Genomic DNA, 17,100 nt, shown 5'->3' with positions numbered 1-17,100 from the left:
CCCCCCCACCATTCTGCTCTCTGCCTCTGTGGGTTTAACTCCTCTAGGACCTCATATAATTGGAATCATTCGGTAATTGACCTTCCTGTCTGGCTTGTCTCATTAGCACAATGTCTCCAAGGTTCACCCAGAAGGTGTCAGAACTTCCCTCCTTCTTTAAGGCTGAAGAGTAGTGCGTTGTCTGGGCGCCCCCCGTTTTGTTTACCTCCGCATCAGTGCAAGTGCAAGTGTCTGAGCCCCTCCTTGCACTTTGGCCGTGTACACCTACAGAGGAGTTGCCCAGGCACTCGGTAGTTCCCTGCTCTCTCCACCTCCTTGCGACCCTAGTGATTTTCTGCCTTGTGATCAGAGCCTTCCTGACGGGCGTGAAGCGGCCCGAACGCACTCGCAGGCCTGTGTGTGACCCGCACAGCGGCGCGTGCTAAGGCTTACTCGGCAGCGTCCCCGCGGCTCCTTCCGCTGCGGGCCCTGGGCGGCCGCGAACCGGGCTGAGATGCGCTTCTTTGCGCAAACACCTGTTCGTGGTGCGTTCATTTCCCCGAAGCCGGGTCCGTGCAGCCAACAGGGAGCGGAAGGCCCTGGAACAAAGTCCCAACTGCCTGGGTGTCTTGGTTTGGGCGTGGTGGTCCCTGGACGTCTTCAACATGAAGCGGGCCGTGTGTGTGTGTGTGTGTGTGTGTGTGTGTGTGCGCGTGCGCGCGCGGGGTGCCCCGGGCGCTCTCTTCCCGCCTCCTTCCATCCCCCCTTCGTGACACTAACAGGGGCAGTCGGTCCCTGGGGACGAGCTTGCGTTTGTCTGACCCCACAGGCTGCAGGCCGAGGTGGACGAGGTCATCGGCTCCAAGCGGCACCTGGACTGTGACGACCTGGGGAGACTGCAGTACCTGTCCCAGGTGTGGGGGCGGGCCGGGCGCTGCCTCCCCGAACCCCTTCCTGGGGGGGTCTCTAACTTCACTGCACGTGAGACTGTCCCGGGANTAAGGCTTCTCAGGTGAGTCCCAAAGGCAGCCCCGCTGGGAACCCGGCCCTGAGTGAATGGCCCTGGGCACTTCCCAGCTAGGCCAGGCGCTTGCGGGGTGGGGGGCTCAGGCTGGCCCCCACAAAGCGCATGGGAGGCCTGGCTTGAGCTGGGGGCGGGGTGCCCTGGTTCAGACGGAGGCCTGGGCGCTGGGCCGGGCTCTGGCGCCGTGGTCCCGCACGACCTCCTTCTCCTCTGGGGCCTCAGTTTCTCCTTCCGTGACAGGAGGGGTTGGACGAGAAGAGGCGGCTAACTTNGCGGCTTCCGTAGGTTCTCAAAGAGTCGCTGAGGCTGTACCCGCCGGCCTGGGGCACCTTTCGGCTGCTGGAGGAGGAGACCTTGATTGACGGGGTCCGAGTCCCCGGAAACACCCCGCTCCTGGTGCGTAGCGGCCCTCCCTGCCCTCCCCCCGGGGAGGGGGGCAAGCTCCGAGGTCGTGGCGTCGGTCAGTGGCCCCGTTGTGGCCACTGGGGCTTGTCACTGGCTTCACCATAACCGTAGAGGCCTTTCTCCCTTTCCACCGCATCCAGTGTGAGGTCGCGGCTGCTGATTCAGGAAGGGAGGCGCCCCGTGTACATCTGAGGGTGCTGAGGCTCAGAGAGGTTGGGTCACTTTCCTGAAGTCACACAGCCGGCAGGCAGCAGACACGGCAGTGCCGGGTTTCACAGCTGACCCACTCCCTCCTCCCCCACGGAGGGGACTGTTTCCCCCTCCTCGCCTTTACTTGCCATTTCTTTGTTTACACACTCACTCATTTGTTCCCTCGTCCCGCATCCCTTCATGCACAGCGACCTCTCAGAAAGCCACCCCCACACTAGAACCGTGTCACTGTCCTGCGTCCCTCCAGAAGCAATGACTGTCCTGAATTTTGTGCTTCCCATTCCCTCCTCTGTGTGTGTGTGTGCACGTGTGTACATCCACACCATAGTATGTCCTGGGATTGCTTTGTGATGCGGGCCCTCACTTCACTGCACACTTCACGTGTGTAGACCGCCACCCCGTTATCCATTCTGGATCAGCAGGCATCTCTGGGAGCCACCCTGCCCACCCTACTCTCCCGAGGACTGCGGCTGCTGCTCCAGCCCACGGGACGGACACACCGTGCGGTCGGGGGCAGGAGGGCTGGGCTGTGGGGCATCTGAACCTTCCACTTGGTAAACTAGCGCCGAAGTGCTTTCCAGAACACCTGTGCCAACCCAGATGCCCATCCTCCCAACTGTGGTCCAGCTTCTTGCTTTTTGCCAATCAAATAAGTGCAAGGAAGGTATTTCCCTGTGGTCTTGATTTGCACTTTTCCCAGTTACTAGTGAGGCTTGCAGGCCCGTTATCTCATTGCGAGGCAGGGCTCCCTGTAAAAATTCGTTTAAAAATTTAAAAAAATGAATATTTATTTTATTTTTGAGAGAGACAGAGCATGAACGGGGGAGGGGCAGAGAGAGAGAGAGAGGGAGACATGGAATCCGAAGCGGGCTCCAGGCTCTGAGCTGTCAGCACAGAGCCCGATGCGGGGCTTGAACTCATGAATCATGAGCTCGTGACCTGAACCCAAGTGGGATGCTTAACCGCCTGAGTCACCCAGGCGCCCCTCCCTGTGAAAATTCATATGTGAATCCTTTGTTGCAAATGTCGTCTTTAGACTTGTGGACCGTCTTCGTTCAAGTGTTTTTAATGATCCGAAGTTCTTAATTTTTCAAGGATCGGTTCTCTTGTTTTCTCTTAGGGAGCCCCGCCCCCACCCCATCATGAGCTCAGCACAGTCACCTACGTGGTCTTCTGGCAATGTCACATTTTCCTTTTGCAGGTTAAGTCCCTGTCTACTTGGAGTAGTGTGAGGTGGGGATCTGTATTCCTTTTCTGGGGCTGCTACTACAAAGCACCACAGAAAGGGGCGCTTAGCAGCAGAAATGTACTTTCTCACAGTTTTGGAGGCTGGGAGTCCAAGGTCAAGGTGTCTGTAAGCCTGGTGTCTTCTGAGGCCCCTCCCCTCGGCTTGCAGACGGCCGCTTCTTGCCCTGCCCTCACAGGGCCTCTCCTCTGTGCGTTTCTGGGTCCTAATCTCTTCTCACAAGGACCCCAGTCATACTGAAGTAGGGCCCACCCCAATGACTTCATTATAACTTAATTGTTGCTTTATTTTTTAATTTTTAAAAATTAAAAAAAAGTGTTTTTTGAGAGAGAGACACACACACACAGAATCCGAAGCAGGCTTCAGGCTCCAGGCTCCGAGCTGTCAGCACGGAGCCTAACATGGGGCTCGAACTCATGAAACGCGAGATCATGACCTGAGTCAAAGTCGGACGCTTAACCAACTGAGCCACTCAGGTGCCCCAACTGTCGCTTTAAAGAGACTATCTCCAGGGGCACCTAGGTGGCTCAGTCGGTTAAGTGTCTGACTTCGGCTCAGGTCATGATCTCATAGTTTGTGGGTTCGAGCCCCATGTCGGGCTTTGCACTGATCGTGCGGAGCCTGCTTCAGATTCTGCGTCTCCTGCTCTCTCTGCCCCTCCCCCCACCTCTGTCTCTCAAAAAAATAAACATTAAAAAAAAATTTTAAAACATAGAGAAACTGTCTCCATATATAGTCACATTCTGTGGTTAGGACTTTAAGACAAGGATTTTAGGGGGACAAAATTCAGCCTACCCCCAGGCCTGGTTTTGCTTTTACAGAGGAAAACGGCACGCTTGTGGCTCTGTCTGTTGGGCAGCCCTCAACCCCAGTGGTGGCCCGGCTTTCCCCGGCTCCGCCACGCCTCCCCCAGCATGCATCGAAGCCTCATGACGTGTGGGTCTTTATTCCGCTTTCCCGCTCCAATACCACCCGCCTGAATGGCCCAGGTGGCGGTTCAGATGCCCTCACATCTGGCTGAGCAGGCGGGTAGCCACGTGGGCCTGGAGGGGGCAGATCCCAGCCCCGCTCTGGCGGGCTGGGCTGTCTCTGGGCCCCGGCGCCCTCCTCATAAACTGGGGGTGATCATCCCTGAGTCACAGTTTAATAGCTTTCATCACGTGTCTGGTAGATATCCCTGCACACAGCGGGGCCCTTTGCTGGCCTCAGCGCCCTCTCCACCTTATTACGCTCCCACTCACGTTTCTGAGCTCGGTTCCAGGCCCTCCCTCCACTCTCGCTGCCCTGACTCTCAGCACAGAGAACCGGGAGCAGGGAGCTCTTTTGTGCAGGCGTGGCGAGGCAGAGGGGGGCACCCAGGGCCCTAGTAGTGGGGGTCACGTGTGGCCCCTGGAGGCCAGGGGCACAGAACATTGCCCTCAGGCAGGAGGCGACATGGCGTGCTTCGGAAGGCCAATGGGGGCCCACGGCTCCTTTGCCTCCCCCCCCCCCCATAGAAACAAGCCTTGTGCTGAAAAGGGACTTGGAACGTAGCTCTTAGAGATCTCGAGGAAGGTGCTGTCGAAGCCGACCTGAGTTTGAATCTCAGTTTCGCCACTTACTTGCCCAGTGACTTTAGGCAAGTTGTGAACCTCTCTCTGAGCCTCAGTTTTCCCATCTATAAGATAGGGATAACTGTGGTCCCCCCCATAGCATGGGGCCAAGCACAGGATGATGCAGCTGGTCCTTACTAGCACCCTGGGCTGTCTCTTTCCTTCATCTTAGATACTTCCCAGGGGCCGGTGGGACCCCACACTGGCCCAGATGGGTGGGTGGAGTGGGGGGGCAGTCTGCTCCTGGTCACCCCACTGGGTGACCACAGGGGATCAGGGAGGTGTGAGGGTGCCAATCGTTGGAACCAGAGACGAGCGGGTCCTCTCCCCACAGTTCAGCACCTACGTCATGGGGCGTATGGACACATATTTTGAAGACCCGCTGACTTTCAACCCCGACCGCTTCAGCCCCAAAGCACCGAAGTAAGTCCCTCTTCAAGCTGTGTGTGAGTAGAGGCCTGGTGGGCGAAGGGTGGTCCCAGTGACCTCTGGGCTGAACCACCTATGAGCCCTGAGCCCACGTGGCTTCCAGATCACCGTGAGGAAGTTGCCACCCCCACTCTGCCCTCTTTTATGGGGAGGAAATCATAGCTCAGAGAGGTAAGTAACTTGCCCAAAGATGCACAGCCAGTAGCTGCAGAGCTGGGGTTCGAGCCCAGCTCAGACTGGTTTCAACGCCCAGACTTGTAACTAGTCCCTTATATTGGGAAGCCCTGTGACTCGGGCAAGGGGCTGCTCCTCCCCCTGCCTTGAAGGTCCTATCTGAGTAATGGGAACTCCGATGGCTCCCTCTGAAGGCTGCTGTGGGGGCGAATGCCTTAAAGCACAGTGGTGAGGACAGCCGAGCCCCAGGGACCAGCCACCTGCGTCCAGACCCAGCCTCTGCCCAGAACTGGACGTGTGACTGGCCGAGCATAGAAGTGGCAGAGGAGCAGGGGTGGGGGCCTTGCTTTGGCTCTCCAAGCCTCAGTTCCTCCAGCTGTGAACTGGGGATAATAACGGCTCCTTCTGGAAGGCTCCAGAGGAGGGCAAAATGACAAAATGCTGATGCGGAGCTCAACAGAGCCAGTGTCTTGTATTCAGTGGGTGCAAAAGCCAGCCCTGGTCCAGAGTGGTGCAAGGGATGGGTTTGTCACCGCGGTGGAAGAGCCATAGGGGGCCGCCTCCGCCTGACAGCCCTCTCCCCGTAGGCCGAGGTTCACCTACTTCCCCTTCTCTCTGGGCCCCCGCTCCTGCATCGGGCAGCAGTTTGCTCAGGTAGGAGGCCGGGGCTGGGTGGTGTCTTGTCCTGGGCCAGGAGGCATTTCCCAGCCCTGCTCTNTGTGCCCTTCCTCGGGGGCACCCCCCACCTGCTTCCCTCCTCGCTCCTCCCCTAGAGCTCCCCGTCCACGCTAACTCCACGCCCTTCCTGGACCAGCCCCTGCCTAACTCCCAGCTGCGCCCCAGATGTGCTATCTCTCACCCCGACCTCTTTGCACAGGCCACCACCCCCTGCCACACACCCTAACTCTTGCTCACTTCCTAAAACCCTCTTCAGGTGTCACCTCTTCCAGGAAGCCCTCCCTGCCACCCCCGGCCGGGCCAGGGGCCCCTCCTCTATGCTCCCTTGGTCACCTGTGCTACCTCTAACACCACACTGACCACACTGTATTGTGAGTGTCCTTTGATGTGACCAGCTGCCCCGCCAGGCTGTGAATGCCTCATGGGCGAGGTCTGCGTATGATCGTCTCTGAGCCGCCCGGGCGTGGCCCAGAGCCGTTGCTCAAATAAATGTGTGTTGACTGCATGAATGAATGGCCGGACCGGGCCAGAGCGCTCTGGCCTCAGTTTGCTCATCTGTAAAATGGGAGCGATGATGAGGGTGGTCTAAGAGCTGGTGCAGCTCTAGGCGCTGCCCCTGAAGGCACCCAGACAGTGCCATCTTGGACAAGGTTACCAGCAGGGCTCTGCGGTAGTAGAAGCCAGTTCCCGGGGTTATGTGTGCGGCCACGTTCCTGGGTGTGGTGTGAGGTTAGGATTACAAGCAGGGTTTTGAGAGCTTGATTTGACAGGGTCAGGGGCCTGGGGCCCGTGTGGTCTAGTCTTCTCCCAACAAGGGTGCTGGTGCCCCAGAGGGCCTCACGCAGGCTGGAGCCCCCCGGGACCTCTCTTGGTAGCCGCTTGGTGGACCTGAGCGCCTGGGTGCCTGGCCTCACCCCTGCTGGCATCCTTTGCACCTTCTGGCACGATGCTTCCCTTCCCAACCTGGTCGGAGGAGGCCGGGGGGCCCAGTCCCTGGAGGTGAGACTGGAGCCCCAACAGGTGGGTGAAGACACCATTCTTTCCTCCCCGGGCCTAGAGGTGGGCAAGGGGCCACAGACGCTGGACTAGCCCTGTCCTCTGGACCCACCCAAGGAAAAGGACCCCCTGAGTCTCTCCTCCAGTACTCGGGAGCGTGTCTTCCCACGGAGAAAGCAACATGCCCTCTGCCTGGGGTACATGCCCTGGAAAGGTCTGCTCTCCATACCAGGGAGGGTGTGGATTTGGGGCGGCGCTCGCTTTACCTCTGCTCCTCCTCAGTCCTTGAGCAGTCTTGAGCCAGGGACCTTCCTATTTAGCAGAAGACGAAGCTGAAGCTCAGGGGAGGAAGTGACGGGCTCAGTATGGGGGGAGGGGAGTGTTACTGAGCCCATTCCTCTCCCCGGCCCAGGTGGGTCAAGGGAACTGGCACTTGTCTGCCCTGAGCCCCTGGGCAGAGCGTCCAGCCTCCAGGACGCCTCTGTGGCCGCAGATTCTTTGCAGCGGGAGAGTTCTGCTCCCCTAGTTCTCTGCCCAGACCGAGCACTAGGCCTTGATCCAGCTACACCCCCACCCTCCCTCTCCTTTCCAGTTCCCTGTCTGGGGGGCCTCAGAATGTCCTGTGGCTCTCAGAACGGTGTGCCTGGGCTCTGCCTCCAGCTGCGTGGCCAAACCCACCCCTCGCTCGTCTCTGCCCAGCTCCCTCCCACGGCCACCCAGATGCCACTGTTTCCTCTTGTCTCGGTCCTGGGCCTTCAGCCTTGTACTGCTCCCAGGGACCTGCCCTGCCTGGGCCATTACCACCCCCCNNNCCCGGTCTCCACTAGCACCCCCTACTGCATGCCCTCTGCTTCCTGCCGTGGCTGGGCCTGGCCCCCACAGGACAGAACCTCCTTTGCTGTCCATCTAGAAGGTCCACCGTCTACCAAGGCTTAGCACTCCAGGTGCGTGACCTGGCATTGCCCGGAGGGGTCTGGAGAGGTCAGCTCCCTCTGGAAACTGCCGACTGCCTTTACCATCATCTGACTTAGCAAAGACTTATCCATTGCTGAGCCTGAGTCTTCACATCATTATTTCTTCAAATCCTCTCGCGTGTGGCCCATTTCACAGATGAGGAAGTCAAGGTCACCACTCACAGCCAGGCCATAGTGGAGTCGGGACTCAAACCTGACCTCCACCAGCTCAACGAGCCCTGTCACCCAAGGCTGGGGCTGGCCTTCAAGGACTGGAAACCCAGGCCTGGGAGGCCTGAGGTGAGTGGGAAGAGCAGAATCTGGACCCCCCAGCTGGGCTCTCCTGTCATTGCCTGTGGGTTAGTGCACCCATCCCGACCTTCCCAAGCCACTTCCTTCTCCATAAAATGGGCTTTTCATGAGAGAGCAGGCCTGGCTGCATAGATGAGTCACTCGGGCCAGCTGGGTCCACTATGGGATGGGATCCGGAAACTTCTCTTAAGTCCCCTGGAAAACTCCAATGTGCACAGGGATGGTGCCAGCCCCTGGAACTCAGAAAAGATGTATCGAATTGAAACCAAGCTATTGGAGCCAGACCTCCTGGGATCAAGTCCTACCTGACCTGTCACTGTCTGGGGGGCTTGGGCCTCAGTTTCCCCATCTGTACGGAAGGACGGATGATAGGACCCACATCCTAAGATTGATAGGAGAATTAAGAGCATTCTGTATAGATCGTACCTAGCACAGAGTCTGTCACGACAGTGCTGCAGACCCGCCAGCAGTAATTGTCACTGGCGTCGGAAACTTTATTGCTGTAATTTTTAGGGAAGAAAGGGTTTTCCTGGGAGGCCAGGCAGTGCAGTTCTCAGAAGNGGGGTGGTTCATCCCGGTGTCACAGGAGGGGCCGCCGAGGCGCGGCAGCCGGGCGGGGGGGACGATCGGGGGACTGCCACGCAGCGCCGCGATCCCGGGTGGTTCCCCCTCACCTCTCCTGGGGAAGCGCGCTAGGAGGGGTGCAGGGGTGCAGGGGTGCTGCCTCCGCCTGGGAGGGCTGGGGGGTGCCTCCTGACTCCTCAGGGCTGAGCCGCTCTAACACGGAACACGCTCTTGGGCGAACCGAAGCCACCTNAGACAGGGGTGGGGCTCGGAGTCACCAGTGACCCTGCTGGGCGTCAGTGGGCAGCCGACGTGCGTGGGCAGCGGGCCACAATTAGCTGCGCCCCTGGGCGGGTTAATCGGGTGTGGTGTCCTTCCTACTCGTCCAGGGTTTGCTAGGTCCAGCCTGTATATGTGTGTATTTCCTGGGGATCAGTGAGACAGAGGATGGCCACCTGGAGGGGTCCTGAGGGCCAGGGCAGGAGGGGGCTCAAGCCCGTGGCTCTTCCCACATTCCAGCCTCTCTGCGAGGACGTTGCCTCGGGGGCCAGAATCCTGCATCCCAAGCAGGCCTCCTGATGAGTGTGTGACCCAAAGGCCGTTCTCTCCCCCCTGGGGTGGATGACCTACACCCGCCTCTGCCCAGAACCTCGCCCCCAGGCTCCAGACAGCCTGGGGCATCTCTGTCTGCAAGGCTAAAAAATAACCCTGGGGGAGGGGGCAGACACTGGGGGTATTTCTGGCCACGCAGGGGGAGACTTACTACCAGAGAGCCATTTCTCTGAATCAGAGCTGGCGGGGGAAGGGAAGGGGAGGGGAGGGCGTGACAGATGGCGTGAAGGCCCTTCCTTGGCCTGGAGCCATGGAAGCATTTCTTTCTCCCACGCTTCCTCCTCGCTTAGGGAACCCCTGTGGTCACCCTCCTGGTGGTGCCCCCCTTAGGTAGCCCCTGCCAGGGGGCCGGACCCTGGGCCCGCAAGGTAGGGGGGTCACCTCCGGCAGGGGCAGCCTGCAGGGCAAGTCTGCAGGCCCTGAGGGGGCACCCCAGAGCCCCCTGCCCAGGGCCGGCTGGCCGGCAGCCCCCACCCTGCTGTGCCGAGCTGCCAGGCCTTCCCATGGGCCTCAACAGTGAGGCAGGCAGGGGCCTTCCGTGCAGGAGCCTGGCCTCCAGGGTGGGCTGTGGAGGGTCCCTGGGTCAGTGCTGGGCAGGCAAGGGCAAAGGCCTGGTGTCCCCTCCTGCTCCCTCTCTTTGGGCCCAGCTCCTCCGCTGGTTTCGGCTTTTGGGGGGCAGTGGGGGACGATGACAGCGACTCTGCTGGGCTCTTCTATCCCCAGCCCACGGGAGAGCCCTTATCCACGCCCCTTTGGGTGGCCCTGGGACCCTGGGTCGGGAGGAGTCCAAGACACTAGTCACGGAGGCACGGACCATGCGGCCAGCTCACCGCTGAGCGCACACTGCAGTCAGCCCTGGGCCCACTGCACCGTTACCGCGGCCCCAAGGGGTGGGGCCTCACTCTCCCTGGGAGCCTCCCCCCTGCTGTGAGCCCTGGAGCCAGAGGAGGAGGCCAGAACATCCCCCCCAGCTCCAGCTCCTCCGTGTCCCCTGAGCCACTCCCACCCCTCACCCCAAATGACAGCAGCTCTTGGCCTCCACTCGAGGTGAGGGTGTTGCTCGAAGGACCCGGGGGCTGCCCACGTCCTCGCCCCAGGGACACCTAGTGCATCTGGCCGGGCCCCTGAGCTTCTCGCCTGGCTGGGGCCTGGAGGCTGCAAGGCTCACCCCATCAGCTTAGGGCGCCCGGGCTGGGTGCAAGCCCCTGGGTGTGGGAGTGCGTGTGCACACGTGTGTGTCCATTTGTGTCTCTCCCTCCGTAGATCTCTGTGCTTCTGTGGTCTCCCTGTCGCTGTGTATCCGTCCCTCCCGTGTGGGTCTCAGCGTCCACGTCTGTGTGTCTCAGGCCACTTGTGTGAGGGCTGCGCTGCGGCCCGAGCTGTAAGGAGGCATCTGTTTTAACCTGAGACAGTGGACAGGCCTGGGAGGTGTCGTGAGGCCCGTGGGCGCCAGGCCCTCGCAGCGCGGCACCCCCCTCATCCTTCCCACCAAACCTGGAGGCTGGTGGCCTGCCCCAGTCACATGCCCGGGAGGTGTGGCCACCCAGTGTGGACGTCCACTGCCCTTCCCCACGTTGTGGTCACCAGACACCCAGGTGAGGCTCCTTGTTCAAAACTTTCCTCCCTTGGCTCCTGGGAGCTCAGTCGGTGGAGCATCCGACTTCGGCTCAGGTCATGATCTCACGGTGTGTGGGTTCGAGCCCTGCGTCGGGCTCTGTGCTGACAGCTCAGAGCCTAGAGCCTGTTTCCGATTCTGTGTCTCCCTCCCTCTCTCTCTGACCCTCTCCCCCACCTCTCTCTCTCTCTCTCTCTCTCTCAAAACTAAACAGGAAAAAACCCCACTTTCCTGCCTCTATTATGGGGCAGGGGGAGGACCCAAGGCCGGGAAGACAGGGTCTCCAGCAGGGAGGAGTTACGTGGCCAGAGGAGGGGACAGAGGCCAGTGTCGGGGAGCGGGCCTCCTCCCCCACCCCACCGTGCAGGGGAGCCGCTCCTGCCTTTGGTGGGGGCGGCCCTGATGCTGCTTTCCTGGGGCGCCCTCCTTCCAGCAGCAGAGCTGGCTGGCTCTGCAGTGTGAGGGCCGGTGGGGGGTGAGGCAGGACCTGCAAGGGCCCCCGCTCAGATCTGGCCCCGCTGACGTGCAGTAAATGCGCACCCTTCCTGCCCGGCTCCCCTTTAAGCAACTTGCACCCCTGCAGACCTCGGAGGCCCCACTGGCGGCCCGCCTGCCCGCTCCCTGGATCTCCCACCACTGTCCCTTCCCGCCGCACCCGGACCGCTTGGCCAGCGCTGCTCCGCCGCGCCTGACCCAGCAGGTGCCTGGGCTGCCGGCTCACCCTCCCAGCCTCTGCCTGCGCGACACTGCTCAGAGAGGCCCACCCTTGCTGGGAGCCCCAGGGGCCGGCACCGCGCCGGGGACCCGGACAGCGGCTTCGAGCTCAGAGACACAGGATGAGCTCGCGGGAGCCAGAGGCCGCACACGCGTGTGTACACCCCCCCCCCACAGGCTCATACATGCGCCTACACACGTACACAAGCTCACGAGGGCACACGCATGCCCCACGTGCTTACACTCCCCTGCACGCCCACATATGTGCTCACCCAGGAATACACGCGCACTCATCCACACTCCCCTCCACAGTCGTACGTGCTCCCATGCACATAGGTGCACACGTACGCTCACTTGTACCAACCCATACCTGTGAGATGCTCTCCGTTCTCCCCTGCACACAATTTCCCCACACACGCACCCACCCCCACGCACGCCTGTGCACACCCACATGCATTGTCACGTGTGTTTGCAGACACAAGCTATGGCCTAGAGCTGCTGCAGGGACCTCAGGAGCAGAGAAATCAAGTTGTTTTTTCCCCCAACACATGTTCCCACCATGAAAAACAACAGGAAGGGACTTGGGGCCAGGGACAGGAAGGGGAGGTGGCCCGCACACAGGGGGCTGGACACTGGGCGGCCTGTTTGGGTGGGACTTGGGGAGGCTGCACCAAGGCTCCTGGGCCCCGGTGTTCAGCCTCGCCGCAGCCCCGCATTTTTGGATGAGAAACCGAGGCTGGGGTCAGCTTGTCCCAGTCGCCGAGGAGGGCCGGCAGAGGGACCCAGTCCACCTGACACTGTGCTCCTCCCGGCCCTGGTCCAGCAGTGGCCAAGGTGAGGGGCTCTGTCTGGGACGCCATGTGGCTTGCAGGGAGGTGGGGGCTCTTTCTGCAGCACCTCTGTGTGTCCAGCGCTGGGCACACCCATGCCACCCCGGCAGTCTCAAGGGGTGCCCTGAGGTCAGTTCCCGTGTGCTCCTGTCGACCCAGCTCATCCCAGGGAGCTCAGAGCAGGGGCTGCAGGAGACGAGACCTGAGCGTGGCCCCATGGGACCCGGCACCCCTCATGGCTTCTTCCTGCCCCAGCCTGGCCCAGGGTCAAGTACATAGGAGGCGCTCGTAAATGCTCTGCCGATGTGGAAATAGAGGCACAGAGAGGGGCCAGGGCCTGCACAAGGCCACACAGTGAGCAGGTCGGACCCCCTGCCCTGCCTCCTGCTGCAGCTGGGGGGGCAGGGGGACAGCCAAGTGCTGAGTGGAGGGCTTGCAGGTGGGTTCCAGCGCCCCGCCCCGGCCCCGCCCTGGGATCAGTGGCTGCCACCTGCGAGATCTGGCGCCCTGTTGCTGCTGCAATATCACCCTCAGTCCTCAAAGCTCTGCAGGTGAGACGCCTCCCGCTGTGCAGGTGGGAGGTTCCGAGGGCTCCCAGGGTGCTGGTAGGGCTTTCAGGGCTGAAGTAGGGAAAGCAGGACAAGCTGGTCACTCTCGAGGGGCCCCAAACCCATTTACTCTAACCCCACCTGCTGCTTGAACTCCCTTCACTGTGTCCTTGTCCAGTGGCTGTCCAGCCCTGCTTACATCCCTCCAGTGACGGTGAGCTCATTACCATACAGCAGGAGGTGGACAAGACCAGGGCCAGGCACTGGCCACAATGAGGTTTGTGGAGGAGAACACAGAGGAGCCTGGCCCACCTCCAGGGACAGCCAGACAAGGCTTCGCAGAGGAGGAGATGGGGGGCGGGGAGGACAGGGAATTCCTGACCCAGGGAACAGCACAGGCAGAGGCCAGGAGGCCTGGAACTACCATATAGGGATTGAATTCCTTTGCTATTATCTCTGACAATTGGTGTGAGTGCAACTCTCCCCCACTCCATCTCCAAAAGGCAGTTCCTTTGGAAACATGGTGGCCTGGGCCCTCCTGTCTTCATTCCCCAGGGGTCTGAGCTGGGAAAGCCATCAGTGCCTTTGTTTGTTTGTTTTTTAATGTTTTATTTTTGAGAGAAAGCATGCGTGGAGGAGGAACAGAGTGAGGGGGGCAGAGGATCCAACACAGGCTCTGCACTGAGAGCAGTGAGCAGCCCAGTGAGGGGCTTGAACTCATGAACCATGAGATCATGACCTGAGCCACAGTCAGGCACTCTGCCGACTGTGCTACCCAGGCACCCCAGGGCCTCAGTGCCTTTGAACAGCTGCTAGATGCTTCTGAATGCCGTTTCCTGCCCCTCCCACTTTTCTGAGGCTCATGGACCCTTTAGCACCAGTGTCTGCCCCCTCTTCCAAGAAGCCTCCCCTGACTTCCCTTGCCTTGGATGCCTCTCCTTCCACAAATGTCAACCACTTCTCCTTGGGATCATTATCATCTCCAAGCACCTGCCGGGGACACCTGCCACCCTCCAGTCCCAGTCAAGCTTTCCCAGTGCTCATCTGTGCACCTGCTTGTCTCTTTTCCCGGAATGCCCTCTCTTCCCCTGAAAAAACCCTTCTTACTCCTCAAAGACATAACTCAAATCCCAGCTCTTCCAGGAAGCCCTCCCATATCTGTGTGATTGGGGTTGATCTCTACCCTCTCCTTCTCATTAAAGCCACTTCACTCCTTCTACGCCCTGAATGCAGAACTGGGTAGAGCTCGGGCCCTGGGGGACCCAGAGATGCCCAGCCCTGGCACAACGCCTCTGGGAACTGAGCCCAGAGCCTTCCGTTTGTCTCCCTGCCCTGGTCTCTGGCCCAGGCCCTTGTGGGGGCCCAGGACAAGGACCAGGCTGCCTGTTAGGAAAGCACACAGCAAGTGCATACTAAGTATTTGTTGAGATGTGTTCTCCCAACCAGTATTTCCTGAGCACCCACTCCATGCCTGGCACCGAGTCACATGGCTGCGCCCAGGGAGTCCGTCTTCCTCTCCCCACAGCACCCCCGGCACACACGGCGCAGCTGGCACCCACCAGGTGCCCAGAAGTGGCTCCCCTCCGTCTGCCAAACGAAGGCAAGGGCCACGCCTTCCTGTAACCTTGGAGACAGACAGTCGGGCTCCAGAGTCCAGCTCTGGTCACACGCCGAACTGGCCGGGTGGCCCTGGGTGGGTCACGGCCACTCCGGAGAGCTGAGATGACAGCCATGGGCTCAGCAGGGACATCACTCTGCCGTCTTCTCCAGTGGCTGTGAGAGCCGCTTGCTGGCCGGGTGGAACCATTCCCGGGGAGAGAGGCTGCGGGCGTGCCGGGGTCTCCAGGGCTGGGCTGGGCTCCCGGGGAACTGCCCGCGCACCCAGGGGTGCAGCAGTCTCTCAGGAAACATTCCCAGGCTGCCCGGGAGAGGCCCAGGGCAGGGGAGGGCAGTGCCCAGATTTATCCACCAATCGCGCGGGCTCCTGGCTCTGGAGCACGTTCTTATCTGCCCAGCCCAGCATGGGGGGGGGGGGCCGCNTGGCGGCGCTATATTTACCCACCGCGGCTCCGGTTTCAAAGCCAAAGCTCCTGGTGGCCGAGGGCACTGGGAGCCCCCGCCCCAGGCTGCAGGAGGCTGTGGGGCTGGACCCCCTTCCTCCCAGCCCGATGCCTGGAGTGGGGGTGGGGGAGTCTGTGCTCCAGGAAGGGGAAATGGACTTTCAAAGCTAAGGTCTGCTGCACCCCTGCCTTTCAGATGGGGCTCGATTGAGCAAGGGGCTGTGCCTGCTGCAAACCCCTCCCACCACCAGCCGGGGGGTGCGGAGTGGGGTCTGGACTGAGCCCCTCAGTGGGCGTGGGGTGCCATGGGCCCCCATGAGCACATGCAAGCGAATGTGGGGTGGGGGGAGCCTACTGCTGGCCGTCGATTCCCCAAAGGTCTGAGACCTCCCAGAAGTCCTGAGCCCCTGGTCGGCCTGCACAGGGCAGGCTCCCCCGTGGATCCCCAAACCATCTAGGTTGGAAATGGCCAGGGACGCAAAGGCGGGGGGGTTGTCAGCTGCCGGGGTCTGCTCGCATGCCCCCTGCCCTCCCAGGGCCAGGGCTTTGTGGGGACTGGCTGCCTGTGGCCCTGGCTGGCCACCCTTGCTCCTGCCGGTTGAAGACAGGCTCTGGGTAGACGTCTCTGAGGCTCAGAGCCCCCAAGTGAAAGAAGAGAGAGTGGTAACAGTTCCCACCCCACAGGTGGTTGGGAAAGTTCAATGTGCTGGCGTGTGAAAGATGATCTGTCGGTGCCGGGTGTGCAGTGAGGACTCGGTGATGGCTTCGTGGGAGCGGCAGTGGAGGGTCCCGGGGAGGAGCCCAGAGGCTCAGGAGTGCGTGCGTCCGGGTCTGGCCCCTCCGGGCGTGCCTTTCTGCCCAAGTCACTGCCCCGCCGTGGTCCACGGATTCCTTATCTGTCAAGCACCGCCGAGGAGAATCCTGGGCGCGTCCGGCGGTCCTGGGGGACCTGGGGTGGCTTGTGAGTGACAACAGTGTGCCCCCCTCCCCCACACGGTGTCTGATGGACCGTCCCGCGCCTGGACCTGGCCAAGTCGGATTTGGAACTCTGAGTGTGTGTGTGTGTGTGTGTGTGTGTGTGTGTGTGTTGGGGAGGGGGACACCAACAAAAATGGCCTGACCTCACCCTCTTCCACCCAGCGTCAGCGGTGCTGGCTGCCAAGAATTGTCCGCCGTGGAGCCAGTATTGGAGNTGGAGCTCTGAGTGTGTGTGTGTGTGTGTGTGTGTGTGTGTGTGTGTGTGTGTGTGTGTGTTGGGGAGGGGGACACCAACAAAAATGGCCTGACCTCACCCTCTTCCACCCAGCGTCAGCGGTGCTGGCTGCCAAGAATTGTCCGCCGTGGAGCCAGTATTGGAGGGGGGGGGATGTGTGCAGCAGACAGGCCCTTTCTGGCTGGCTCTGTCTACACCTGACACGAACTCGGAATAGCTCTCTCCCTGCACCAGGGACACGGCCCTGCTTTTAGCAGCTTGTAAAACCACCCGCATGGAGATGGGTATTTCAGGAAGGGCCAGGACAGTATTTAGCCCAGTGGGGCCAGGGAATGGGGGCCATGTGCGTGTGCCTGTGTCCAGGAGGCTGGGAGGTGATGCTGCCTTTACTGCCCCTCCCCTGCTTACGAGAGGGCCAGCCGGGTCGGGGGCCGGTAGGCACCGCCATGGCTCTGCCCACCCTCGCTGGGCGGGTCACCCCCGGTGGGCTGGGGGCTTGGCCTCCTGTCTGTAAAATACAGGGATGGCCTCTTATGTCTGCGGTGCCAGACTCGAGTGGGATCTGGTCGGCAAGAGTAACGACAAGATGTGAGTGCAAGGCTGTGTGTGTGTTTATCGGGGAGGGGTCTCCTAGAAAGTGTGGTCTGAAGTTCAAGACTTTCTAGGATTCCATCCCCACGGCAGTGGTTGGCTCCAGGAGGCTGCTGTGAAATAAATATTTCTACTTATTTTCACAAACGAATCCCTGGGCCCGTGTCTACAACGGGGAAGTTCTCAGCTCTCTGCCCACGACCTACGTGACCTTGGGCAGATTATTCCAGAGCACCGTGCCTCAGTTTCCTCATCTGCTAAATGGGAACAGGAAAAGGACCTTAGCTCCTTTAAGTCCCAATGAGGAGTGAGTGACTGAAAGCACGTAGCCCACTTAAAATAACACCAGGCTTGC

General features: G+C 60.7%; 1 protein-coding gene across 1 annotated transcript in view; it reads left to right on the top strand.

Moving 5' to 3' along the window:
* Positions 1 to 14,504, top strand: part of CYP46A1 (cytochrome P450 family 46 subfamily A member 1) — a 33,056-nt gene extending 18,552 nt beyond the window's left edge. The window contains exons 11-22 of the mRNA XM_077780825.1: positions 809 to 893; positions 1,289 to 1,399; positions 4,791 to 4,879; positions 5,647 to 5,713; positions 6,569 to 6,757; positions 7,561 to 7,714; positions 7,844 to 7,986; positions 9,505 to 9,542; positions 9,822 to 9,948; positions 11,355 to 11,489; positions 12,493 to 12,604; positions 14,407 to 14,504. Of these exons, the coding sequence (XP_077636951.1) occupies positions 809 to 893; positions 1,289 to 1,399; positions 4,791 to 4,879; positions 5,647 to 5,713; positions 6,569 to 6,757; positions 7,561 to 7,714; positions 7,844 to 7,986; positions 9,505 to 9,542; positions 9,822 to 9,948; positions 11,355 to 11,489; positions 12,493 to 12,604; positions 14,407 to 14,504 (1,348 nt within the window). The remainder of the gene's footprint in view (positions 1 to 808; positions 894 to 1,288; positions 1,400 to 4,790; positions 4,880 to 5,646; positions 5,714 to 6,568; positions 6,758 to 7,560; positions 7,715 to 7,843; positions 7,987 to 9,504; positions 9,543 to 9,821; positions 9,949 to 11,354; positions 11,490 to 12,492; positions 12,605 to 14,406) is intronic.
* The last annotated feature ends 2,596 nt before the right edge of the window (positions 14,505 to 17,100 follow it).

The sequence above is a fragment of the Crocuta crocuta genome, unplaced genomic scaffold (assembly GCF_008692635.1).
Source record: "Crocuta crocuta isolate KB4526 unplaced genomic scaffold, BGI_CrCroc_1.0 scaffold299, whole genome shotgun sequence".
NCBI classification, from domain to species: Eukaryota; Metazoa; Chordata; class Mammalia; order Carnivora; family Hyaenidae; genus Crocuta; species Crocuta crocuta.
The sequence above is the reverse complement of the archived record's forward strand: the minus strand, read 5'-3'. Positions and strand labels throughout refer to the sequence as shown.